The sequence below is a fragment of the Passer montanus genome, unplaced genomic scaffold (assembly GCF_014805655.1).
Source record: "Passer montanus isolate IOZ18808 unplaced genomic scaffold, ASM1480565v1 scaffold39, whole genome shotgun sequence".
Classification (NCBI taxonomy): Eukaryota; Metazoa; Chordata; class Aves; order Passeriformes; family Passeridae; genus Passer; species Passer montanus.
Genome location: NW_024368707.1, coordinates 5,021,853 through 5,048,316, shown reverse-complemented (window position 1 = coordinate 5,048,316; position 26,464 = coordinate 5,021,853). Strand labels below are relative to the sequence as shown.

The following is a 26,464-nucleotide window of genomic DNA, read 5'->3' as shown; positions in this document are numbered from 1 at the left end:
TGGGGGCATCCTCTTATAATCCATCTTTATTTGTAAAAATCCACATATAAAATCTTCAGTTTCCTTTTACAAAAACATAAAGGCACATAAAACTACTCAAACTCTCATCCCCCTGGACTGATGGTCGGACACTCCCCCCCACCCCAACCTCCCCCTTGCTTTCTCCTCCAGTCCATGTTTCTTCGTGTTTCCTTTAGTTTTCAGTTCACTCCTGCTCAGACACAGTTCTGCTCTTGCAAAGATGAAGTATGCACACAGGGGAGATGGTGGAGAGGTGGCATGGGCTGTGCGTGGAATGTTTTACAGGTACTTTTTAGTAGTAGGTCTCTCTTTCCACCCAGCCTGAAGGAAAAAGGAGGAGAAAGCAGAATTAGTCTCAAGGCAAACCAAATATGAGGCTCATGAGAGCTCCTTTTCAGCTCCTGAAAACTAGCACTGTAGCACCTGAGCTAACAAGTGGCCTGTCACAATAGGAAAATCTTGCCAAATTTATGTTCTCCAGCTTTCAGGATCTCTTCCAGCTTTCTAGAACTATCCAAGCATTAATCAGTCTTTTCCATCTACTTCAGTACATCTGTACTTTTATGTAATGGGAGAGAATGTAGGGACAGCAAAAAGGCCTTAATTTGAACTAACTGCAAAATACAGCCCCAAATAGCGCTTAGGGGTCCCCAAGCTTTGCTGGGGTTTCTGGAGAACTCAGCAGCATGAAGAGGTTGGGAAGGAAACACACAGATGAGGAGCAGATTCTTACCGCCAGGGTTGCGCCTGATAATGAGCTTTCTGACTTCATCATACAGGAATATGAGGAGGGAGTATGGGAAAGCACAGAACCACCAGGTCGGCCTGTTTGGGAGAGGAGACAGTGAGAACATGGCTGTGGAGATGCTCTTTGCCTGGCACAGCTCTGACTCCATGGCACACTGAAGTGCAAAAAGGCTGGCATGACCCAGCTTGCCAGTTCAGTCAAGAATCCTCCAAGCCCAGAACTGCAGGTTTTCTGCTGTAATAGATTAATTCACTTTTGGATAATAATTCCAACACAAGGTGTGTCATGGCACCTTTGCTCATCTCTGTACCAGCACCTCCCCATCTACCAATCAAGCAGTATTTCCTCTAAGTACACAACCTTTGTGCCCAGAGCCTTGCTTGCTGGAACTGTATTGTTTCCCCTCGTGATTTACACATACTAACATCCAGCTGCTGCAGGCACTGGGCAGAGGCCAGCTTTCCTGTTAGGAAATGCTCACACTTCAGCACCCAACTCTTGGAATGCAGGATGTACCAGGATTTTTTTTTCCATGAAGATTTCATGACACTTAAACTTTGAACAGTCCTCTGGCTTAAGACCAAACCCTGCCATGAAGTGTTGCAATGCTGTTGAGCAACACTTAAAATATTGGCACCTTCCCAACCATTAGGAAAGTCAGTGTGCATCAACTAGTCATCTGCATCTACGTAGCAACTTTTAAAAGACTTTACTAGTTGTTCTCTTCCCAAGGGATGTAGGAAAAAAGCACAAGACGTCATCAGCAGCCCTTCAGTACCCAAGAGTCATCTGGCCTAATGAATTACAGCAAGCTTTCTTTGGAGGTGCCCTACCCTACCCATAAAAATACTCCATGAAATAAGTGCAAGAGGCAGCTGCACTAGAGCACACTAGTGCTGAAGCTGTATCGCTGATTTTTAGTGAGGCACTGAACAGTAGCTCCTCATAAACATTCCACACACAGTGAAGAAAACCACAGTATGCCACACGACAGCAAAGGATCACTGACACCCTCTAGCCTGAACTCTTAAGACTAGGTTTGATGCTCCACTGATTCACAACTACTTTTATCCATCTCCCCACCCAAGCACTATTGTTCTGTGGTACGATCTGTTACACAAAAAGCATGATGCAACTTACTTCAGAGGATACATCCTTAGAGCAACATCCATCCCAGGGCAGTAGGACAGGAAGGCAGCCAGAGCAGTCTCCTCAAAGAGACCAAATATTAAGATCTTGTTCCTAGAAGAGATAGGAAAGAAGTCAAGAACAAAGAGAGACATTCAGAGATGACCTCCTAAAAAACACCTAGTGGCCATATGGGAGTGAATGGAAACAGACATTCCAGTCCAGCCCAGAGGGTGATCAGGTGGGGACTACCAGACCATCCATCCAAGCCAACTGCAGAGTTGCCATGATGGTATTTTAAGTCTCTTCAGAGACAGTTCATGATCAAGTCAACCAGCAACTGCGTTCATCACAAATTCAGGAGGTGGCTGGAGCTCATGCCATGAGATCTCTTGATGTACAAGATCAGGAGATCAAGGCTGTGTACTGGAGTGTCCGTGGGCTAGTGAGGTGGCCTAGCTCCCACAGACAATGCCAACAGAAGCCACCATTTCTTTGTCTCAACCTGACAACTGCAAGGAAGAGAGCACCCAGTCTTTTACCTACTACCAAGGCAGTCTGGTCAGGACTTTTGTCAAAACACCCAGACACTGCTGAGATGAAGGACTAGAATGCTGCATGCTGGAGAACAGAGTCCAATTCTAAATCCTCCATGGACAGGGTAACTTACTTCATTCCCTGCTGGAAGACAGAGTTTCTTCGGGTCTTACAAATGATCAAGTCTGCCCACTGCACGACCACGATGCTGACAAAGAAGGCTGTATGGCAAGTGAACTCCACTATTTTCCTCTGTTCATAGGTCTAGGAAGCAGACAAAGCAGAGAGCGTTTGTTCAGACACACTGCCTTTGCTCTCTGGTGTGCACACCAAGTTCAGCAGGTGTTAATATTCTGGCTGGCAGCCTCTAAGCTGTGCCTCAAAACTCACCCATTGCTGCCCATAGCTGTCTTCCACATCGTTAATCCATCGGTCATCCCACTGAACTCTGATCCCTAGCAAGCCAGAAGGCCAGAACCCATTCTCTGCCATGATTACAAAGTAGGTGAAGAAACCTCCAAGGGCCTGGATCATACCTAAACAGGTAAGAAAGGATGATAAAGCTGATGAAGCTACTGTACAGGGCAATTGTAACAGAACAACAGTTTGCAGGAAACCCTTGCCCCCTTAAAAATTACTCCTTGCAGGGCTCAATGTCCCAAGCAGCAGCTGTAGAAATAGTTCACACTAACATCAAATTCAGCTGCAACCCTTTTGCTGAGCAGCTTCTGTCCCCAACTTTGTACAGAGTTACTTCTGTTCTGCCCTGTGCTGTGATGGCACCATACTCAAGGACACAAGATAAAACTCCCTTTGTATTCTCATTATGCCTTGCCCACCCCCAACCCTTGCAAAATAGTCAAGAAGGTTCCCAAGGTCTGCTGCAATTAAGCATGAGCTCCCATCCTGTGAACTGGGCACATCTCTGTAGCTGCCTTTAATCAAAGCTCCTAATGCTGTGTGTTTAGGCATATGCTGGAGAGAATCCTTTACTTCTAATTAAACTAACAATGGGATCTATGTTCTTGTTGAACAAGTCTGAACCAGAGGAGAGCTGGTTGTCAGCCAGTTCCTTTACAGCACTGTGCAATTACACAAAATTACTGTGAAAGCGATTCAATGGATCAAGCTGCACAAGCCACCGCTATAAGCCATGGGGGAAGAATCATGGCAAGTTCTTTACAGCCTGAGGTTCTTGGTTTACACGCCCCAAACCTCAACCCTACCAAAATAAGCAGAGCAGTCATTGACTCAAGATTGTGTACAACCCCTGCTACCACCAAGTTCAAACTGGTGCCAGAGAAAACAGAGCAGCTTACCAATCTGCCCATAGGCCATGCTGATCAGCCGTTCATTCACCAGCTTGTCTGTTTTGGGATTTCTGGGCTGCCTCTTCATGATGTCACTCTCTGCTTGCTCATATGCCAGGGAGATAGCAGGGACCTGAGGGTGACAGGAGTGCTCTTAGAAGAGTTTCAATTCTCCCCTGTACGGAGTCTTCTCTGTCCCATGTATTCACTATCAGAAATAGCACTACCCAAAAGTGATATTCCAAAATGACCTTACCCCCTCCCTTTCCCCAGTTTGTCCTTACAGAGAGCTGAAAGATCCTCAGACTCAAGAGCCATGAGATGAATGTGAATAAAAGGATATCAGATAGTCACTCAGTTTAAATCAGAACACTAGAGAAAACTATTTAAGCATTTTCCTTCCACCTGTCCTTTCTTTAAGGTACCTAAGAATATCCACATTTTTTCTTGAGACAAAAAAACCACATTCACCATGTCAGTGCCCAAGTCAATGCAGAGGATGGTGACTGTTCCCAGAGGAAGGGGTATGTTTGCAATGATGAAGATCAGGAACGGCGTGATTTCAGGAATGTTACTGGTCAAGGTGTAGGCAATAGACTTCTTCAGGTTATCAAAGATCAGACGACCTGGGGCAAGGAAGAGAGAACAGGGTAACTCTCACTTGTCAGCAGAAGGCAGCCAAGCATCTCACAGGCAACCTCAGTGCTAACACCAAAAGGCAAAAAGCTAGTGCCACAAATGAAAGGGTTCTCTTGTATGTAAGGGTGAGAGACTGCTCCATGCACAGCAACACCTGTGGAGAGTGACACTTCTGGTCACAGCAATCAGGGCTCACTGCATACAGCAGCAGGATACTAAGCCTTTGCTTCTGGACATCAAGAGTTCCTGGAGGGACCCTCTGTTCTGCTCCTGTTTGAGTGCTACTTCTCCATCAGGGAGGAAAATGTCACACCCAGCTGGCAAAGATGACTGTAAGGTCACGTGTTAGGCAACAGCACAAAGTAGCTTTTGTTACTCAGCTGCTTCCTACTCTTACCCATCCCCAAAGGGTCATGCAGAACACCCATGGAAAGAAATAAAACTTTGAAGGGAGGAGGAAAAGTACTGCTCTCCTTGAAAACTCTTGTCATGGAGGCAAGCTCAAAGAAGAGCCCCCAGGTGCCTCTATTTCAGAGGGGATGCTGAAGCATGTTACTTTACCACCACTGAACACAAGTTATAGACTCACCTTCTTCAACCCCAGTGACAATGGAGGCAAAGTTGTCATCCAGCAGAATCATGTCAGCTGCCTGCTTGGAGACATCTGAGCCAGCAATACCCATAGCAACACCAATGTCAGCCTTCTTCAGGGCTGGGGAATCATTCACACCATCACCTGTGACTGCTACAATGGCACCCTGGTCACAAAGAGAGGAACAGCAAGACTGAAATCATCATGTAAGATGTTTTTGGCAGAAAAACTTTCTCCTATCTTACAGATGAAGCACAAAAAACTATTTCACCTTGCTGTAAAGAGACCTCAGTTCCTCCTTGCCCTCATCTCACCCTTTCCCTAGTCTGATCAGGCTCATCAAGGGAACCATGTTGCTCTCTCAAAAGGAGATACTGGAAAACACATAAGCATGCTGGATCCTCCAAGCACATCCAGTGAATTTAGGAATTAAGTTTACTAATGAACACCCTAGGATCAGAAGAATGCCTCAGTACAAACTGAAGAGGTTCTCCTGTCAGACCCTTGTACTTATGTATTGTAGAGCAGCCTGACATGAGCAGCTGAAGGCTGCTAACAGACAGATTTAATCTGGCTCTTTACATGAAGGCACTGAGGAGACTTAGCCCTAGCACTTCAACAGCAGAACTGCCTGGTAGTTTACATCTATATGTCTGTGCATTTCTCTAATATGACATCTTTACTCTCCCCCTCTTTACCTGTCGCTGACAGCCTTCCACAATGATAAGCTTCTGCTGAGGAGATGTCCTGGCAAAGACAATTTCTGTATGGTGAAGCAGGATGTCATCCAATTGCTCGCTAGTCATGTCCTTCAAATCTGAGCCATGAACCACACAAGCTTTGGCATCCCTGAAAACAAGGTAAGGTATGTTTTATTTTGCAGTAAGTTTCTCATTACCTGTATTTGCCCCATAAAAATAAGGCTCTTCAGTGCTCTGGGGAAAAGACCAAATTCTGCTAGGACTAAATACTAATCCAGGCAGCCTCTGCCTCGTTCGATGCACAAAATTTTGAGAGGCAGATGGGGAACACCAAAAGAAAAAGACAACACAACAGAACCAAGCAACAGACAAAAAACCTCATGAGCAAATTAATTCTTTCCATAGCTTTCTAAAAGGCATCAAGGCAAAGACTAGTAGTTTCCAAAAATCTCAGCCTCTCTGAAACAAAGGAACTCCTGGCTCAGGTAGTTAGCTTCCAAGGTTTCAAGAGATGCTGCTGTCTTCTGCAGGCAATCCTTTTTGCAACAGACTGATGACCATGTGACTGGTGACACATGGCTCCTCACAGAGTGTTCACACCATGCAAGTTCCAACTAATTTACACCCTTTGGCCACAAAAGCATGCAATGTTATATTTAGACTGGTTTGGTACCCTACATGCTGCAGCAAAATACCATCTCTCCAGCCCAGCATACCATCCCTTATAGGTCTAGGAGACTATCCACGCAGCTCTTGACATCACCCAGTTTAGACAGGGAAATTCCTTCCCCACCCTCACAGCCAGCTGCTGACCTCCTCAGTCACACAGCCCAGCAAACCCCAGCCTGCACTGCTGGGTTTTGAAGTTGCCCTCAAAATCTAAAAAATAAAAAGAAAAAAAAAATCCCAACCCAAAAAAACTCCCAAGCAATTTCATTTCACAGGGTGTCTCTATTCACAGTTCATAAGCTACATGGCTGTCCTCCAGCCCAAACACAGGCTGGGTCAAGCTAAGCAATGCAGACAGCCCAGCCATTCTGCAAACAGCCTGCTTATGCCAAAGCACATTTTCTGAGGATGCCTCAGTCCTAGCTGGGCTATGAAGGCAAGCATTAACCCTTAAGAGGAAGGAGTTCCCTTTTTACATTTATTCTACTTGTAGCTATGCACTGATGTCAACTCCTCTACCTGGCATAAGTCCTGCTCCCTTTGCTCTCCTACAATCTTACCCTTAAGTACTTCCCACACACAAGACATGCACATTTAATACAATCTTGTGCATTCTTCACATAACTCATGATACACACTGAAGAGCCACAATATGCTGAGCTAAGCAAATGCCAAACTTCTCGTGTCCAGAGGGGAGATGCTGAGGGATTATCCAAGGCAAGGAGAGAGGCAAATGCTGAATTCTTTGAACAGCACTGGCCTTTCCCAGCAGATATTACCTAGGGTTGACCTGGCTGACAGGAATGTTGAGTCGAGCAGCAATATCTTCTACTGTTTCATTGCCCTCGGAGATGATGCCGACACCCTTGGCAATGGCTTTCGCTGTGATCGGGTGGTCTCCAGTAACCATGATAACCTGAAATGCAAACAGACTGCCATGGAAGCCTTGCCTGTACTGCAGGGCAGCACTGCCCAAAGGGCAGGGTCCCTTACAATGAAAAGGCCGCACATCTTTTGTTCTACTCGTGAGCCCTAGCACAGAGCAAGTCTGAGGTACAGGCAGTAACCTGCTACCAGTATGTGAGGGATTGAGGTGGGTGGAAGACAAAAAATTGTTCATATTGAGCTAATGAAGCCAGTTCTGTTTCCAGCCTGTGCTTCCCTCTCATTTTAATCAGTACTGTGGCCCATGCAGAACTCACCCTGAGCCAAATCGTGTGCTTTGGAACACCATGCTCTCAGCACCTGCCAGGGCCCTAGCAGTTTGGAGTTTCATTCATTTTTCAGTTCATGAACACACAACCATTTGTATTCAACTTAGAAATTAAGCCTGAAATAGTAGTAGTTAAATCCTGATCAGTTACTTCATCCACTCACATTACAGTAATACAGGAGGTCAAGGAAGCCCTTTATTTCCACAGGTATGAAAATGAAGTGATTTTCGACCCAGGAATAAATTACCTTGATCCCAGCACTTCTGCATTTGCCAACAGCATCTGGCACAGCAGCACGAGGTGGGTCAATCATAGACATGAGTCCTACAAAGCAGAGCTTGTCCACAGGGAAGTTCAGGTCGTCCGTATCAAACTGGAAGCCATCAGGGAACTGATCATCAGGCAGAGCCAAGTGGCAGAATCCTGTAACACATCAAACCCACATTTACTCTGCTCCTACACATCAGGAGGCAGAGAGTGAACACTTACTGCTTCTGCAAACAGCTGTGCAAGAATAACAGGGCAGCTTAGTCAGAGGTTTAGCCAGGGCTGTTGAGACAGGAGTCATGCTCCTATTCTGATAGCTACCAGCTGTGGCTAGGTGCCCAGACACAGCCTGGTTCTTGTGCAGTGGAATAAACCCAACAATACTGTGTGGTCCCATGGAAGGTCCCAAATGCTTTGCTGCATTTTGATCTACGTGACTTCACTGCTGAGAGAGACCAGACGCTGCAGGCTGCCTTTCAGATTAAAGGCAGGACTGTCCCTACATGGATTGCTGAAGTGACCTTAATACTACGGTTACACTGCAGGAACAGAGTGACCCTTCACTTTATCTGTGAGGACTACACGGGAACATCAAGGACAAATCTCTTCCAATGTAATCAGGCTGTTTTTCCTTACCTAACACTCTCTCCCCGAGGCCTCCCAACTCAAGGTAAGCATTCTGAAAAGCATCTTTCATTTCCTCATCCAGTGGTTGCTCTTTGCCATGAATAAGAATAGTGCTGCAGCGATCCAGGATCCTCTCTGGAGCTCCCTTCATCACCAACAAGTGACGGGATTCTGATGGATTTGCATTTTTGTGGATAGACAGCTAAGGGTGGAAGAAATGAATCTGTTCTATAAACATGTACTGTGAAGGACACGAGTAGTCAACATCAGTGTTTTGCAACTATGGCAGCTCGGGGCCATTTGTGATATTCTGCTCTAGTTCTCATTTACCCACACTTTAAAGAGGTTTACAAACTAAGGAATCTGAGCATTCTTTGGCATTAATGTGTAACTGCAGGTGTTGTAATGACCTTTTCTCTACTCAAGTGCCACCTGTTAAGGTCACTTCCCAGCAGTTCACTCCTATTCCCAGATTTGAGTTTCTCCATGCTCTGTACATTACTGCCACACAGTTTGAGAGCATGTCTGATCCTTTGTTAGCAGCTAACACCTTAGTGTCAGTGCAGCTCCCACACATGTAACTATGGTCTGTTAACTTTGATTTATAGAGCAGTCTTCAAGCAAGTAATGGCTAGACAAGATTTGGGTGCCAGAACATGTTTTGAGGCACACTGTGTGCAAATTCATACAAGTACTTCACACAGCAGCTCTTCTTTCAAGAGCACACCTGCTTACCTGGTACTTGTTGGTAGAGTTAAATGGTATTTCCACCACTTTGGGATACCTTTCTCTCATCTGCTTGACAGAACCACAGCACAATTCAATGCATTTCAGAAGTGCAGACTCAGAGGCATCTCCTGCCACAGCTCGCTGAGGAAAAAAGACAACTATCAAAACATACAACCACGGAAGACTGGATGTTTAAAATAGATTTAAGAGTGAATTCGTCACAGCCCAGTCCCAGCTTCTACATAAGATTATATGAAAGCAAGTAATAAATAATTCTATTATCTAGTACCAACAAATACTGCATTTCAGAAAGCCAGGCCTCCCACCTTAAGAGAGCAGCAGTTTTCTTGTGACAAAGTCAAGAAGCCCTTTAAAAGGGTTAGAGAAACTCACATAACCAGGTACAGTCAGACCAAGTGAGGCTGGAGGGGGAATCTTTGAGAACTGCTGTAAGCTGCTTGCCATGAAGAACAGCTAATGTGAGATGAAGACTGACTACATGCACACAGAAATGCTTCCATGTGCTCCCCCACTCCAAGATAATACAAGCTCATGAAGCCCCTGGGAGAAATTTGATATGTCCCAAAAAGGCTGGCACTCATATTAGATGGGGGTTCTCAATCCAGGAGATCTGAATATGCTCAGTGTCCTGGTAGAGTTTCCTTTGCTGCCTTGAAACCAAGTATTTCTTGCCATTCTGGTCTCTCTTTGTCCGTGAGCAATTTTTTTTCATTTCTGTACTACTTTTTGGTATCTAAAGACTTCTCAAAACTTCCCTCTCCCAAGCCTTCCTTAAATAGGAAGAACTCCAGCTCTTTTAACTTCAGGTCACATTTTGTATACTTAAGATACAGTCAGAGGAGTGCTGGGGAAAAATAGTTTTCTCCATCATCTCTACTACCACTGCATCAGAACACCCTGGGAATAAGTTTACTAAGCAACATGACTAATACTTGACAGATTATAAGCACTGTACAGTTAATTTCAGCCCTGGCTGGGTCACAGTTCAGAAGGAAGAATGTGAACTGGTGCTATGCCAGCATTTGCACCAGCACTGAACCAGTGAAAGCTTAAGGAGACTTGCCAGTGAGAGCAGACTGTCTCTAGCCTGTCGCCCACAACCACTGCTCCCCCTGCTCTGATGTTTACTTCTCCAGCACCAGGTGTTTGTAGCTTTGAAGTGTACAAATGCCAGAGATAGCAATTCCTGGAACAGCCAGATACTGGGAAATGCCTAGGAAAGCTTTCTGGTCTTTTTCAGCCCTATCTGAGATATCTGGCCTCCCAAACTGAGTGTAAATGGCAGCGGATTGCAGGGATTCTGCTGTGGGAAAAATGTCTTTTCAATCCCATCTCCCTTGCCCACAGCACACTTCCTCTAAGAGTGCTAGACTGCAGAGAAGATTAAGAGTGGCAGCTACCTCTACTTTGCAGGTCTGTATGACCTACAGGATGTAATCTCACAACCATTATGAGAGGATGGTGATGAGGAACAAGACCAACACTTTTTTTTTGGGAACTTACCTTGAGAATTGGTACATTTTCCTGGCCAGCCTGAAACACAGCACGGTTACAGAGACCTGCAATTCTGGACAAAGCAGTCCAAGTGGCTGAGCTCTTGTCAAAGGAAGCACCTGAAAGCAGAGAAAGAATGTTGAAAAGCCACCCCTCAATAAAGTCACATAAGCTCAAAATCCCACAGGTTTAAGAGCAAGAAACCTTTATCTCAGAAACAGGAAACATTCAGAACATCACTGCACCTCTTTCACTCTTCCTACCTTCCCAGATACTTTATGAGCAGCTGATTATTTTAAGACAGCAGCAGTGCAAGACAACACCTCTGCTTTCAAGATTCCAGATTACTGGCTGTATCCAGCAGCAACAGAGGGACACACTGACAAAGCCAAGGAATTCTGGACAGATAACACTCATTCAGAGGGCTTGCATAAGGGATGCTGGGTTCTACCTCCAGGTTGTCTCACTCTATCCATCATCCAGGGACTGGATGAAATAGCTCCCAAAGGAACAATGCTTAAATAAAGATACTCTCTCATTCTGGCTCTGAAGTTGGCTTTAAAGGAGATGAATTGAAGAGGCAGTTAACCGATAACCTAACATACTTTCCATGAAGTGAAATCTTCTAGGTTTACTCCCACTGCAGCCAAGCCAACCACTGCCAGGCCTAGGGCTTCCAAAAGATCTATTTATAGCTCATTACTTTGCATTAGTGTTAAATAAAGTGGCTTTTTTAAGCAGTGCAGACAAGAACAACGTTTTGGACTGGTTCGGGGCAGGGTGCAGCAGCACCACTGCAAAAATATTGATGCTAATAATGTGTTGCCAGCACAGCATTTCACAAGGTAGACAACAGCTAGGAAACTCTTGAGTTTGGTTGTATTGAACAGTTCTGGAGAGAGAAGCATTTCTCTCAGTTGTACAGCACACTGAGATTTCAGATTTTTATCAACTAGAAGAAACTTCCTGCTAAAGTCTTACACTCATTGCTGGCACTATGCAAACACAACCTGGATGTTCTGGGAAAATCCCTGTCCAAGCCAACCATCTAGTTCCACATGGGAACTTGCCATCTATGTCCAGCCTCAAGTAATTATTATCAGGGCCAAAACTTCTGCTGTCATTCCTTTCAACCGACTTAAGATTGAGCAATTTCATCAAGATACATTTTAGCAAAGATGATCAGGTACTTTGCAAATATTTCTATGTACAGGATAAACATATGGGGCTGAACATTCAAGAGGCTCAAATTCCAATGGAGTAATTCTGCACAAAAGGCAGGCTAAACAGAGTTAAAGGATTAAACAGAGTCGTGGTACAGTGCAAAGCTTTCTATGTGTCATTTCAATTTTTTTATGCTCATTCTACACTGTACATTAGAAATCCCTGCATTGTGAATATCACCTGGGACTGAGGAGCTACAAACACAGGTTCTTAGAAGCACCAGTGTCCAGGCAGGCCCAGAAAAAGCCATTTTTTAATAAAATGCCTCAAGCACAGAGAGGCTATCTTACCACTCTGGTTCTCTGTAGTGTCAGCCTCATGGATTTGATTGTCAAACCACATGTGGGCAACTGTCATACGATTCTGTGTCAGAGTGCCTGTTTTGTCAGAACAGATGGTGGATGTGGAACCCAGGGTCTCCACGGCCTCGAGGTTCTTCACCAAGCAGTTCTTACGAGCCATACGCTTGGCTGTTAGTGTCAGACATACCTGGGGACAAGAAAGATTATGTCAGGTTAGATGCATTTGTGCAGTAATAACACTGCTATCCAACTCAATGTGCGCATGGAATAACAATCAGTTTCCATGTGCTGCAGTTATTCCCTAACTTCTTGTTCACCTTGCCAGTGCAAAATAAACAGCAACACTTCAGCTCAGGTGCTAGGTTTAAGTGACATTTTCTTCATTACAAAATCTCCAGAAAAGGCTTTTAGCCTCCTACTTCTCAGTGTATTAGGAAGGAAATAACATGCTAACAGGCTAACATTTCAGTCAAAGTTGCCACCTCCTAACGATAAGCATTCTCAAAATAGGTGAAGGCAAGCCACATATGAGAAGGCCCAAATTAGCTCTGGTGATAAGGCCTGCAAGTTGCTGGGGTAGAAAGTGAGCAGCTCCAGCTCACTTTCTTGCTAGAAGCTGTTATCTGGTTCTAGTTCCCAACCATTCATTTCCTGGCTTGGTTGCTACTCTGCTTCCTAAGGCAGCATGGAAGCATTTTCCCCTGTCTACCACCACTCTCCTAAGAACACACCTAAGAACACCTAGATACTCTCACAAGCTCTTAAGGAAACCAAACTTAAAAAAACCTCTGACACATCCCAGACCAAAAGCTGGGGCCAGAGTGAAGCTTGCTGGATGCTCTGCCAGCCCTAAAGGGTTGGAAGGGTTGGTGTGCATGTGGGTGTAGAAACCCTGATGGTTGTAGCAGGAAAACTCCTTATTGACACAGAAAAAGGCAGGACTTAGAACTCCTAGTCTTGCTCACTTCAGCTGTATGATGCCAGGCCTCTGTGTGAGTTTAACTTAGGGACCCATCTTTATGGGATAAATTGCTGCAGATGTTGATTAGTTAAAATACACTGAACTTATAGAGCCCAGCCCCACACACACACCACCTTTCATTACTTCAGTGTTCACCTCTCTGAATGCACACTGAGATAAAGCACTCCACTTCCTTAAGGACCAAATTCAATCTTTTTTCCAACTTCACTCACCGTAACCGTTGCAAGCAGCCCTTCAGGAACATTGGCAACAATGATCCCAATGAGGAAGATAACGGCCTCCAGCCATGTGTACTCAAGGATGAGGGACAGGATGAAGAAGGAGACACCCAGGAACACAGCCACTCCAGTGATGAGATGGATAAAGTGCTCGATCTCCATGGCAATTGGAGTTTTCCCCCCTTCCAAGCCAGAAGCCAAACTGGCAATACGGCCCATCACAGTGCGATCCCCAGTGCTAATGACAATGCCACGGGCAGTGCCTGGAAGAGAGATGGGTTTGAGAAAACAGAAACAACCACAGCTTAATATCCTGTAAGTGTGGAAGAGATGTCCTGGGTGGGCTTCAGCACAAAGACCCCATATTCAGAGCTGCAGCAGAAGTCCTGCCAGACATGTCTAACATTCCTGCTGTCTGCAGCAGCCGTAGTACTTCATACAGATCTACCTCATGGTTCATGCTACATTATCTGCTTTCAACTTCAACACTTTTTACTTGTATTAAATCAGGCAGGCTGTAAGACACCACAGAGCTGCTCCTCTGAAAGAAGCAAGAACAAAACACCCAGTAGTGCTGTGGAGTCTTTAACCACTGTCTGCAGTAGTGCAGTTGGAATGGACAAGGACTTTGATGGGAACTTCCACCCTGCTTTTGCATTCCCACTGCTTATCTATACAGCTCAATATCATTGCTCATACTTCAGGGAAGGAGACACACATACCTTCCACACAGTTGGTGGAAAAGAAAGCAATGTTTCTGGTCTCCAGTGGGTTCTCATGGGAGAAGTCTGGAGACCTGGTTTGAGGCTCTGATTCACCAGTAAGTGAGGAGTTATCCACCTACATGAAAGAGAGTACTTTGTCATACATGAGCACACAGATGCCTGCTAGGTACTTTCCCCATCCTTCTCCTCCACTCCAGCCCCCATTCACAGCATAGAAGACTAATTCATCCTCCTTCAGAATGGAGTTTCCCAACAGCCTGTCACTACTGTACCTTGCAACCATGTGCAGATATGATCCGAAGGTCAGCTGGAATTCTGTCTCCTCCTTTTACCTCCACTAGATCTCCAACTACAACACCTTCTGCATTTATGCTCATCTTCTCACCATTTCTGACTACAAGTGCTTGCTGAAAGACAGTGAAGAAACAATCTGTGTCAAAAGCAAATCTTAGGAAATGGCTCAAAAGATCTGAGAGTCTTAAAACAGTTATGCTGTGCTTCTACTAAGATGTTAATATCTGATATATATGCTAGTTAAGAAAAATGAGTTGGTTTTTTTCTTGATATTAAAGCTCCTTGTTACCCACGCAACAGTGTAATAGTTAGTTATAATCCAGATTGTCCATGAAGGAATTCAAATTTTACTGCTTATCATACCAGTTACTGAACTCCCCAGACTACAGAGAAAGTGCCCTGTGATTGTTAACAAGCTGGTGGAACCCACAGATTTTCAGGAACTATATTGGCCTGTTAGCATAGCTACTTGGAGCAGTCTCACAGATCCTTCAAAATTAAGAGCTAGTAACCCACATTAATAGTCAAGCCCTTGCAACTGGAGATGGTGTTTAAAACAATTAATACCTTTGAACAAGCTATGGCTTGCCAGACATCAAGGAAATTATTTATTCCATACCTGAGGCACCAAGTTCTTGAAGGACTCCATGATCTTGGAACTTTTTGCTTCTTGGTAATAAGAGAAACAGCCAGTAATGATAACCACAGCTGCCAACACAACACCCAGGTACAGCTACAAAGAGCAGAGAAAGTGAGTCAGAGGACAATCTGCCTGAAAGGCTTCCAGTTTGTCCAAATTAATTGCCTGGCATTTAAGCGCCCCATCACAAGCATGAAGGTACTTGCAGTCTCTGTAGAGATTTGAACACAAAGGCTGTCCACAAGCTAGTGTTGTTAACACAAAGGAAGTTGCCTGTTCATTTCATTATGTGGAAGCACTCCAAAACACGTTAAACTCACACACTGCATTTCCCATGCTTATGGGAAAAGCTTCTGGACTTAATGCTTAAAGGAAGTTAATCTGCCTTGAGCCCAAAAGGCTGCTCAGCCTGCCTTTGAGGTAAACCAGACATTTTTACTTACATTATCGTTGTTGGCCTCCTCCTCCATCAAGCTCTGTATGCCGTAAGCCAGAAAGCACAGAATAGCACCGATCCACAGCAGGAGCGAGAATCCGCCGAAGAGCTGCCGGCAGAACTTCACCCATTCGGGAGTGGTGGGTGGGGGGGTGAGGGCATTGGGGCCATCACGAGCCAGGATCTCAGCTGCACGGGCAGAAGTCAAGCCCTACAAGAGAGGTTCCTTTTTAGGCATTGTGGAAAGACCAGCTGCAGAAGGTAGGTCTGAATTTGCTCAAGTTCTACCGCAGCAACAAGGAGCTGCTAACAGCAAACTGAGATGTCCAAAGCTGCCAGGGTTCCACAACACAAGTGCAGAATGTGAGAGCTGATGCCAAAACAGGAGCTACAGGATGCTGAATGCTACTTGAGGAGCCTGCAGGCCATGGGCCTACAAACACAGAAGAAGGGGAGGACAAGAAGGTTACAGCCACAGACTTTGAGCTCTGAGGAAAAGCTCAGTGTCAATCACCCCCATCAAATTATGGAAGAAGTGAAAGCTGGAGACCATAAAAGTGATGACATGCTGGAACAACCTTCCAGGAAGTTCATCTTTCAGAAGCCAAGATCTTGGACACAAAAATGCAAATCTCTGTACTGTTTTAAAGAGCAGACTTGATGCTATATGCTATCATGCAAGACATGCATTAAGCAAAGCAAACAACAGCAGAAGTGTAAAATCATTGCAGTGCTTTGGCATTGGACTCTAAGGTAACCTAGGACATTTGCACACCTCTTAATGCAGAAAGGCAGAATTTTAACTGGTACTAGCCATCATTAAGTCTCTGGGCATGTGCTAGCTCTCCAGAGCTGTTACATTAGCAACATAACAAACATTTGTCTTCCTTATGAGCTCCTCCAGAAAAAAAATAACACCAAGAATCAACTTGACCTTGAACAACTCAGAGGCAGATAACAGTGACTTTGTTAGAAGCAGAGTCACTAAAGTATTGCAGTCAAGTTGTACAGTGGGAGAATAAAGAGAAGTATTTGTGAATTCAACAGTTCTCCCAAAGCCTGAGAAACTTAACTGGAGGTGGGGAGATTAAACACAAAAAGGAAAAAACAAAAAACCATACCCAAATCAGACCACCCAGATCTCCTTTGTGAAATGCTCTGAGCTGTGACTGTTTCTTTTCAGATCAGGGCAAAGAAGGAAGGAATACAATGTTTACCTACCCGACTCAAGTCTGTTCCATATTTACGATGAAGTTCATCAAGGCTCAGCTTGTGGTCATCCTGAAAGACAAGAAATAGTTGGAAGAGAAAAGAATCTGAGAAAAGAGCTCAGCAATTCCACCTCCCACCCCAGGTTTCCTATCTGTAACAGCGTGATAGCAGGACTCTAGCTCATCCTTTCTGTGAAGGGAAATCTCAAACTCATTCTGGAATTCAGCGAAGTCTCATCTTTAGCATCCTTGTGACTATTTGAGTACTTGAAAGCTTTTTTGAAAAAGTATAATGTTCTCTCAGTGCAGTTCTTACACCCCCAGCAGATTCTGTGAAACCTCAGTGGGTGGGTTTTTTGGGGAGGTTGCGAGAGGAATGGAAAGAAAAGGAGTTGGGAAGGAAGGTAGGAATGCACAGAAGATTAAACCTGTAATTTCACACATTTTTAAGTAGTGTTGCCATATTAAGCACTACTTTGGGGGAAGTGTTTCTTTCCCCAAAGAAGCTTCTTTCCACAGCCTGCCTATTTTTCAGTTGGATTGAGTTGGTTCAAAGCAGTGCCTCACTTAAAAAGTTGCACTGGAGGAGCAGATGCTTTAAGTACACACCTCTACTGAACACAGAATGTAATGTTTGAGCAATATTTAGAATCCCCTCTTCCTAACAGAGGGGTCAAAAATGTTAAGGCGCAGTCTGAAACCCACAGAACAGAACCAAACTCTGCATCACCTTTAAGGACAGCAGATCTAAGCCAGATGATGCTCGCAGACAGATATAGCATCATCCAGCTTTCACAGATGGAGATGGGAGACACTCCCCACAGCCTCAAACATGATTAGAAGGAATAACACTGAGGTCAGTCTGAGCAGAGGCCAGCAGTAAATGGAGCTGTACAGCCTCAACTCCTCAGCTGGAATGAAAACAGCAGTCCCACTCACATGACAGCACAATAAAGCCTGTAATGCTGCTGTGCTGCTATGTAATGCTTGCCTGGCTGAGGAAATTCATCCATACTGTGCTATGGGTAATGCAGGCAAGCACAGACTCGGGTTCTATGGCAAGTGCCTTTTGAGAAGTGATGTTGCCAGAGTCCATTGTGTGCTCATCTTGATGCTGAAACACTTACAGCACATCTGACTTGGGGACAGAGGGGAGAAGGGAGAGCAGTGCCTTCAGACACACCATATTGTCAGCACACCAGCTCATTTCTCTTTTAGTCAGATTAGGGACAGGGCTTTGGGCATAGCAAACATCCTTAAAGCTACTCTTTCTGTGCCCTGCACTCTTACCATCACAACTTCCTTTTTAAGTTCATCCATGTCCCTCTCCTTCTTTCCCTTCTTCTTCCCGCCATGCTCTGATGTAGCAGTGGGCTCATACTTGTCTCTTCCAGCCTGCAAGGGAAGACACAGCATCATTAGAAACATCTTACAGTCAAATACCACAGCAGCAGACATGAACTACACACACACAAGACTGCCAGGCAGACAAAATTATCACAGTTTATTAAAGTTTTCTACCTAAACTTCAATAAAGCCTTTAACATTGTTTCTTTCAGCATTCTCTTGGAGAAACAGGCTGCCTGGACAAGCTTGTGGCTTGGACAGGTGCACGGTGTGCTGGGTAATAAACAGCTAGAGGGTTGAACCAAGAAAGTGGTGGTGAACAGAGTTACATCCAGCTGGCATCTGGCCACCAGTGGGGCTCTCCAGGCCTCAGCACTGAGGCCAGTCCTGTTTAATGTCTTTATCAATAATCTGGACAAGTCGATCAAGTACACCCTTAGTCAGTTTGCAGATAATACTAAGGTGGGCAGGAGGGTCGATCTGCTGGAGGGCAGGAGTCTCTGCACAGGGATTTGGACAGGCTGGATTGATGGGCTGAGACCAACAATACAAGGTTTAATAAGACAAAGTGCTGAGTCCTGCCCTTGCATCACAACAACCCCAAGCAGAGCTACAGGCAGGGAGAAGAGTGGCTGGAAAGCTGCCCAGTGGAAAAGGACCGGAGGGTGCTGGTCAACAGTGGCTCCACATGAGCCAACACGTGCCCAAGAAGGCAAATGGCATCCTGGCCTGTGTCAGCAACAGTGTGGCCAGCAGGACCACTGCAGTGATGGTCCCCCTGTGCTTGGCACTGGTGACGCTGCAGCTTGAGTGCTGTGCCCAGTTCTGGGCCCCTGACTGCAAGAAGGACATTGAGGTGCTGGAGAGTGCCCAGAGAAGGGCAACGGAGCTGGGGAAGGGTCGGTAGCACAAATCTGATACGGAGCTAAGGGAGCTGGGGCTGTTGAGCCTGAAGAAAAGAAGGCTCAGGGGAGACTTTCTTGCTCTCTGCAACTCCCTGAAAGGAGGCTGTAGCCAGGTGGGTGCTGGTGTATCCTCCCAAGAAGCAACAGGCCAAGAGGAAATTACCTCCAGTTGTGCCAGGAGAGGTTTAGATTGGCTATTAGGAAAAATTTCTTCACAGAATGGGCTGTCAAGCCCTGGAACAGGATACCCAGGAAAGTGGTTGAGTCACCATCCCCAGCAGTATTTAGAAGATGTGTAGATGTGGCACTTGGAGAGATGGTGTAGTGAGACTTGGCAATGCTGGGTTAGCGGTTGGACTCAATTATTCTAATGGTCTTTTCCAACCTACATGATTCTATGACAGTTATGCCACTACAATAAATAAAAACGAGCTAGTGAACAGAGAAGTCTGCTCGGTATCATACCTAATACACAGACTAGACACAGACATTGTGCAAGCCTAGCAAGGAGGAAAGCAAGCTACACACACTATTCAGGCAGTCTTGACGCGTGAGCCCTGGCTCAAGCTGAAAAAGTGATGAAGAGCAGAAGAAACCAATTCCTGAGAGCAAACGTATGTTTCCTTCAAGACATTAACTCCTCCTCCCCCTTCCCAGCCTTCCATGTCCTCTGGTGAGGAGGAGCAGCCTATCAACTGTAGATAAATAAGAGGTGGTACCTTTGCCGGTCTATTCTGGGAGCTAAGTTCCAACACTTTCATTCTCAGTTTGGCAAACTAGCTGGCCAGTTTACACAACAGAAATCTGCTTTCAATTTATGGCAGTTTGAGCAGCAAGAATGGTATACAGAGCAGCAGTACACTTTTGCAGATTCAATCTGTGCTTAGTCCTGCTTACACTTCACAGAGCAGATGATTCGCTTAAAGCCTCTTTATTCAGTAGGATTTTTATTCACTTTTATTATGGTTAATTCTACATGAAATCATGCAAAGATTTAGATCTAGTCACAATGAGGTAAACAAGCATCTAAGGACAAACAAATGATGACTTAGTGCACATAAACATCACTTAATCTTCTGTTCCTTCTGCGTGGGACCAATTACATCCCCACACTCTGCCAAGTTTTATGTGATGAGATTTTCACCTAATAAGATCCCTGAGAAGAACTTTAAGATGAAACAGCACTTAGTGGCACCAGAATCAAATCTTTAACGAGATTAAGAAAAGGTTTCAAAGGCATTGCTTTGCTTGTTCTTTGCATGAACACCTCAAACCATGAACTGGACTCCTGAGAGCTGGATTCCTGAGCGACCTGGACACAGGAACTACTGTTTGCATCCAAGACCTGTCATGATGAGCAGCTAGCACAGGAAATTATTATCTATTTTGAGAGAAGTAGAAACCAAAACCAAAAGTGAAACTGCACGAAAAAGAAGGAAGACCATTACTTTTCTGGAAGAACCCGTCAGTCACATCTAGACACAGGTTTTTTTACTGTGCTGAGAAAGCTCTGTGTGCAACTCTGCAGCCACAGTCACACATTTCACAGGCACAGAAGTCTCCCCTTGCCCTGCTCAGTAAAGGCAAGCTTTGCACGACACTATGGAGCTGTGCAATGGAAACAGTTTTTAATAAATACAGCAGAGCAAAGCTATTTGCCTCCACTGATCCAGGAAAAGGACACAGAACTTCAGACTGTCAGCATTCCTGACATTCTCTTCCCTGCACCTAAACTCCCATTTTCCTTAAAAAAGTGAAAGCCACAGTACTTAAACCAGCAAGGTCCTCACATTCCAGCATTACCGGAATTTGCCACAGGGCAATTCACAAAAAGCCACCATGAAACATCTCTCTCCTTCAGTCTCTGAAGGAAACAACTTTGACTTCTGCTGGAGCTATGAGAGACAAGTCCAAACACGGCCCTGCACAAAACACATGCCTCTTGATTACTGCTTGAGATGAGAAATTTAACCAAGGTGGAGGAGCTAGTGCCTTGTCTGCCTACCACTCCATCACCTCCAGCTTCACCCCTTCTCCCCAAGAAAAGCTTGGCAACTGCTTGCAGGTGATCTAAAAACCCCCTGGTTTTTCAAAACTACTCTGAGAAATAGTTACTCATTGGGGGCAGTGAATGAATCCAGGAATATAGGAGTGCTTAGGCTTTTTCAGCTGCAGCTGAATCAATCTACAAGTGGGCAAACATGAAAAGGCTCATTGCCCTTGTTCAAGCATGATTTGCTTTAAAAAAAAAAATAAAAAAAAAACCCAAACCCAAATACCCCAGTGATCAGCTCCCGTCAGAACAAAGAGTGGATAGTTACTTGTTTCTTTAAGCACCCACATATTTGAGTCTTAATGGAGTCTATCTTACAGAGGACCTCAGTAATTCCTCAGCTTGAAAAAAAAACCAAACCCAAATACCCCAGTCATCAGCTCCAGTCAGAACAAAGAGTGGATAGAGTTACTTGTTTCTTTAAGCACCCATGTATTTGGGTCTTAATGGAGTCTATCTTACAGAGGACCTCAGTAATTCCTCAGCTTGAAAAAAAAAGCACAATACTTTCAATACTTTCCCTTTATTGCTACATCCCACCCTTGTTGAAAAGGTAAGTAGGTAAGTCAGGAGAATCAGCTTCAGCTCTTGTTACAGGATCATTTCATGCAGAATCTGAACTTCCTGCTCCATCATTCAAATCTGGACTTGACACATGCATCAGAGTCCAAGTCCTGCCCTGTTCTGTGCCTCCAGGGCCACTGCCTCCCTTCCTGCAAGATGAACAAAGGCTTGTGCTGGCTGGGCTGCCAGGGGAAAAGGTTTTCATCCCACCTCAGCGCTGTAGGATTTCCCTACTCTCCCCTTCTTTTCCTGTTATACAAAGAGAAGAAGGCCTGTGGTACTCCACATCCACATCTTATCTCGATTTAATCACATGGCCTGAACACAAAGGAAGGTCTGTCTCATCAGAAATGTCACCCCTGTTCCTTGACTTAGCCCAAGAACTGACTCATCAAAACTGCCTCGGAAAAAAAACAATGCAGCTTCTTTTTTTTCCATGCAAGATTTATTTTTTTTCCACTGGCTTAAGCACAACATTTGTACACATCAGCGTAAGAAGTTTTATACATCCCCCAGAAAATCCTATTGTCTTTCAGCTACAGCTGATGATTTTCCGCTCTGGACTAATTGAGCCATTCATGGCTGATGTTCTCAATACAAGCCATGATTGACCAGGAAACAGGAGGGGTACAAATCAGCAGACATGCTCAGAAGTACCGTGTTCTAAGATCACCTAATCCAACAAGAAATGTCAAGTAAGAGCCAAAACAAATTATGCAGTCTCTGGAGGCCTGGTCTGTTTTACTGCTTATGTCATTATAATCAATTGTACAGAGAAAACAGAAAAGTTACTGTCCTCCTGCCTTATGAGACTAAATATATTAACCAGATGAGTCATAAAACTAACTCCGCCTATTGCAAACTGTTCCATGACCCTATGTAATCCTAGCAAGAGATGGAATGGCTTCTTTGGATCCTTCTTATTCCCTCCCAAGAGCTGTATTCAATCTCCTATCTCGAATCAAAAATTTAAACTGCATCAATCGATCAGACTCTCGGCATCTAGGACAGTACAAGGCAGTTTTTACTCAACAGCTAGTAATTGCTAATTGTGCACTGTCTGCTGCTTCCCAAATTATGAAAGGACAAGCTCTTCTCCCATAAGAAGAGATGTAAACCTAATCAGGTTTTTAATCATCAGAATAAAACAAGGACCACCCACACACCTTAAGCCCTGTCTGGGTATTAGGACAAACAACTCTACTGCTCTGGAATTGTGTGAAGACCCAAGAGCAGAGAGGGCTTTCCAAATGTCATCACTGCACAGCTGAGCAGCCCATCCTGGGTTTTTGGAAGCTCTGCCAACTACAAAGAATCGCCTTCCTCATTTCTTCACCTGTAATAAATAGTCACCATAACTCCAGACATCTCTAGTAGTTGACAAACACATCAAGATGAGTGGACTGGACCCAGTTCTCCCCAAGACAAGCTGGTGAGGGCTACCCCTTGGAAAGGCCTGGGTGAAGGATGAGCTGCAGCTTTCAGCAAGTCAGGACTGGAGTAGGTTGTACAGCTCACCTCACATGCCAGAGGCCCCTGTCCCTGCTCCCCTGCTTTTCCAGAAACACACGCTGACTAGGCCTAGGGTTTTCTTTGGAAAAAGAACAATCCTCCAGGCACAGTAATAAAAAGTGAACTGTCATAAAATAACCATAGTAATAAAGGAATCAAGAAGATGGGGGAAGGGAAAGGTAATATATTAAGATTTTTTTTAATTGCACCAGATAAGGACTGCTTTGATTTGCATTATTTCCCCTCAGTTGGTTCCATTATGCAATAAACCTTCCTAGTTTCTGACAGGGAAAAAACCCTTAACTGGGGTTCAAGGAAATCTGAGATAGCTAAGAGGCGTTTCTGCTCCACACATGGGATCACAGCATCCAGCTTCAAAAAGTCTTCACTACTGTTTCCAACAGTCTTCACACACACTTTAGTTAGAAGATACGATCTGAATTAAGGACATCTACCCCTCATGGCCTTTAAGGCAAAGCTGACCTCCAGAAGTGACCCAAAGCACACACCAACTCCACGCAATGCCTGTGCAGCAAGGGAGATTGAGTGAAACATGCTGCTACCTACCAAACAGCTTCCAGTCAGCCCTGAACAGGAATGAAATCCAGTGCGCTTTCCTCTGCTACACACCACCCCCCCCCCTTTGGATAATCTGCTTTTTGGGCTATGTAGCAGCAGCTGGCCCTCCCCTTGCCCCATTACCATTTAAAGTAAAACACACTCGGCTTCTCCTCACAGCCACGGAGAGAAGAAAATTGTTTTCTCACACTTAGGCTCTTTTTTTTTCTCTTCCATCCCATGCAACCATGGGAAAGAAGTTTCCTTTTTGGGCACCCTAAGTCAGGGCAGGCACATGCTGTTCAGTGTTGCATCCACACCCCATCTTTCTCACTGCCTCGCTCTCTCACATGCCCGTTTTCCAGGGGGTCCCCAGTCACACACACACATTCTCAGCACTGAACAAGCAAATCTTGTGACTTGCTACCAGAAGGCGTGAGGCAGCCGTATTATCCCTGCTGAATTATCCCTTGTGGCGGCGCTTCAGTTTCAGGCTAATTGCTTTATTATCCATGCAACCTCCGAAATGTGAAGTGGAGCAAGACAGCTTTGTACACTGGAAGGCGTTCGTACCTTCTATTAGCCCCACCAAGGCAGGCTAAGCCTCTGAAGCCTTTTGTGCTGCAGTCCTACATACACACACAACTCAAAGGCTGCTCTGAGGATTTAAACGAGATTCAGAATACTGCCCACACTACCAGACCTCTCCTCAGTGTTTCATCTCCCAGATGAACTTTTGCTGTCCAGACCGCCTGTTGCCTACTGGATTAAATGCAACAGGCTGGGCTGCCAAGCAACAGAAGGACTTCCTTAGGAAACATACACAGAACAAATGCTGAAAGCCCACCCCACACACTCCTCAACCCCGTTTTCCCAGCAACTCTCCATTCAGCCATGTTCTTGCAGCGCTCCCTACCACTCATGCAGTTGTGTCAACACTGCTGCTGCTGCACTGCACCGATGAGGACAATACAAAGTCAAGCCAATGTTTGAACAGCGCTTGGAAGCACAGAACACCTGTTGGCAGGGAACAGGCTACCGCCGCTGCCATGGCCCTGCACAGTCACCCTCTCCTCAGGAAACAGAGAAACCTAGGAATTTTACAGGAATGTGTCTAAACCAAAAGTAAACACGAATCTACGCACCTCCAACTACACAAGATATACAGGGAAGCATTCAAAGGGGAAAAAACAAACATCCAAGCAACAAACCCCAGAAACTGGTCTCTAGTTTAACATAAAATGAAAACGGAGCAAGCCAAGAGGTGTTTCTGTCTCCACACACGGGTGCTTGAGCACATCCCCCAACAGCCTTCATATACACTTTTCTTTAGTTAAAAGATACGACCCGAACTCACGACTTCTCCTTCCTATAGCCCTATAATGGGCTGTAAATAGAAACAAGGCTGATCCAGAGCAGGAACCGCTGCAGGAATCGCCGCACAGCCTGTTGCTGTGCCAAGTTATCGCCCCGGCGAACAGGAGACCTCAAGCGTGTCCGCCTCCCTTCTGCCACCATCTCCCATCACACCGCCACTGCTACCAACAGGCAAATTAGCCCCAATAACGCTGAGGGCTCCCCTGCTCTCGGCCCCCGCCACGCCGGGCCCTCGTGTCTCAAGGAAAGTCTAAAGTACTCTCAGGAGCCCGGGGAGCAGCCGCGCTCCCTCCCCGGCTCCGCAAGGCCACCAGATAACACCAGCCCCGCGGGCTGCGGGCGGCCTCGTCGGGAGACACGGCCTCCAGGAGGAGCCGGGGGCTTGGGGACGCCGGCTCCTCGCCCCGGGCTCAGCCACGCCCTCGGCCCGGCTCTTCCTTCCCGCGGCCCGCGGCGGCCGCCCTCGCACGTTGCTGGGGCTGGCGGCACCGGCGCCGCTCGCCAACGGCCCCGGCCGCCCTCGCACCCGACCCGACGTGGCCGCCCCGGCCCGGCACACACAAAGCGCAGCCTCGTCGAAGGGAAAGGGGCACCGGCCGCCGTCCGGTTCCTTGAATTTCCCACTTCCCGCCCCGGCCCGGCCCCGCCGCTCACCCCCTTGCCCATGGTGCCGGGCGACTGCGTGCGGGCCAAGTGACGGGGGGCGAGGAGCGGGGCTCAGCGGCGCCACGTGTCCCGGCCGGCACAGGTGCGGAACAATAGGAGCACCGCGGCCGGCGCGCTCCTTCCTCTTCTTTCTCCTCCTCCTCCTCCTCCTCCTCCTCCTCCTCCTCCTCCTCCTCCTCCTCCTCCTCCTCCTCCTCGGCTCCTCGCCTTTGCCTCGCCCCCCTCTGCCCCCGCCCGGGTCGTTCCTCTCCCGCGCCGCAGCCGCGCGCAGCTCCGGCCGCCGGCTTCCCGCCGCATAAAGAGCCTCGCTCCGCCACGCCCAGCCCGTTGTGGCTGAGGGGGCGTGAACGGGGGGCGGCGCTGGGGGAGGCGGCGGCCGCGGCTGGCGGGGAGCAGCGCCCGCGGGCCCTTCCGCCGTCCCGGGTGCATCTTGGGACGGGGGCTCACCTTGAGGCTCGCCCCGGCCGCGCCTCGCCGCAGCCAGCGCCCCTTCCCGGCACCGCTGCCAGGCCGGGGCTCCCCGGGCGCCTTTCCCGGAGCCCCCAGGGGCCGGTTCCCCGCGGGTTTTGCCGCCGCTCGCTGAGAGGCTTAGGAGCGCCGGGGCTCCCGTTCCCTTTCTGCTGGGCATGGTCCCTGCCGCGCTGCCAGCCCGCGGAGCCCCAGCGCGCTCCGTGCCCGTTCCGTGGGAGATGCTCTTGCTGGAAACTCCTTCTGGTGATTCGGGACTCGGTGACGAGTCAGGGGGCAGCTTTC

The 26,464-nt window shown here is 46.5% G+C and overlaps 1 protein-coding gene across 1 annotated transcript; it reads right to left on the bottom strand.

The window, feature by feature from the left end:
- Positions 1–25,854, bottom strand: ATP1A1 (ATPase Na+/K+ transporting subunit alpha 1). The gene is made up of 23 exons (XM_039717721.1): positions 25,700–25,854; positions 18,020–18,124; positions 16,740–16,799; positions 15,526–15,729; positions 15,062–15,175; positions 14,421–14,555; positions 14,146–14,263; positions 13,418–13,686; positions 12,212–12,410; positions 10,707–10,816; positions 9,189–9,323; positions 8,463–8,655; positions 7,807–7,982; positions 7,125–7,261; positions 5,674–5,824; positions 4,973–5,141; positions 4,216–4,370; positions 3,754–3,877; positions 2,825–2,970; positions 2,568–2,698; positions 1,910–2,011; positions 755–846; positions 1–342 (listed from the first exon to the last, which is right to left on the bottom strand). The coding sequence occupies exons 1-23, from the start codon at positions 25,709–25,711 to the stop codon at positions 314–316; spliced, it is 3,066 nt and encodes a 1,021-aa protein (XP_039573655.1). The 5' UTR covers positions 25,712–25,854; the 3' UTR covers positions 1–313.
- Positions 25,855–26,464: the final 610 nt, after the last annotated feature.

What these genes read in the sequence shown, in the direction of transcription:
- ATP1A1 (XM_039717721.1), bottom strand. An exon ending in CCTCGGGGAGAGAGTGTTAG is followed by an intron (nt 7,983 to 8,462) that starts GTAAGGAAAAAC and finishes GATGTGTTACAG; the next exon opens with GATTCTGCCACTTGGCTCTG. An exon ending in ACAGCTATGGGCAGCAATGG is followed by an intron (nt 2,699 to 2,824) that starts GTGAGTTTTGAG and finishes TCTGCTTCCTAG; the next exon opens with ACCTATGAACAGAGGAAAAT.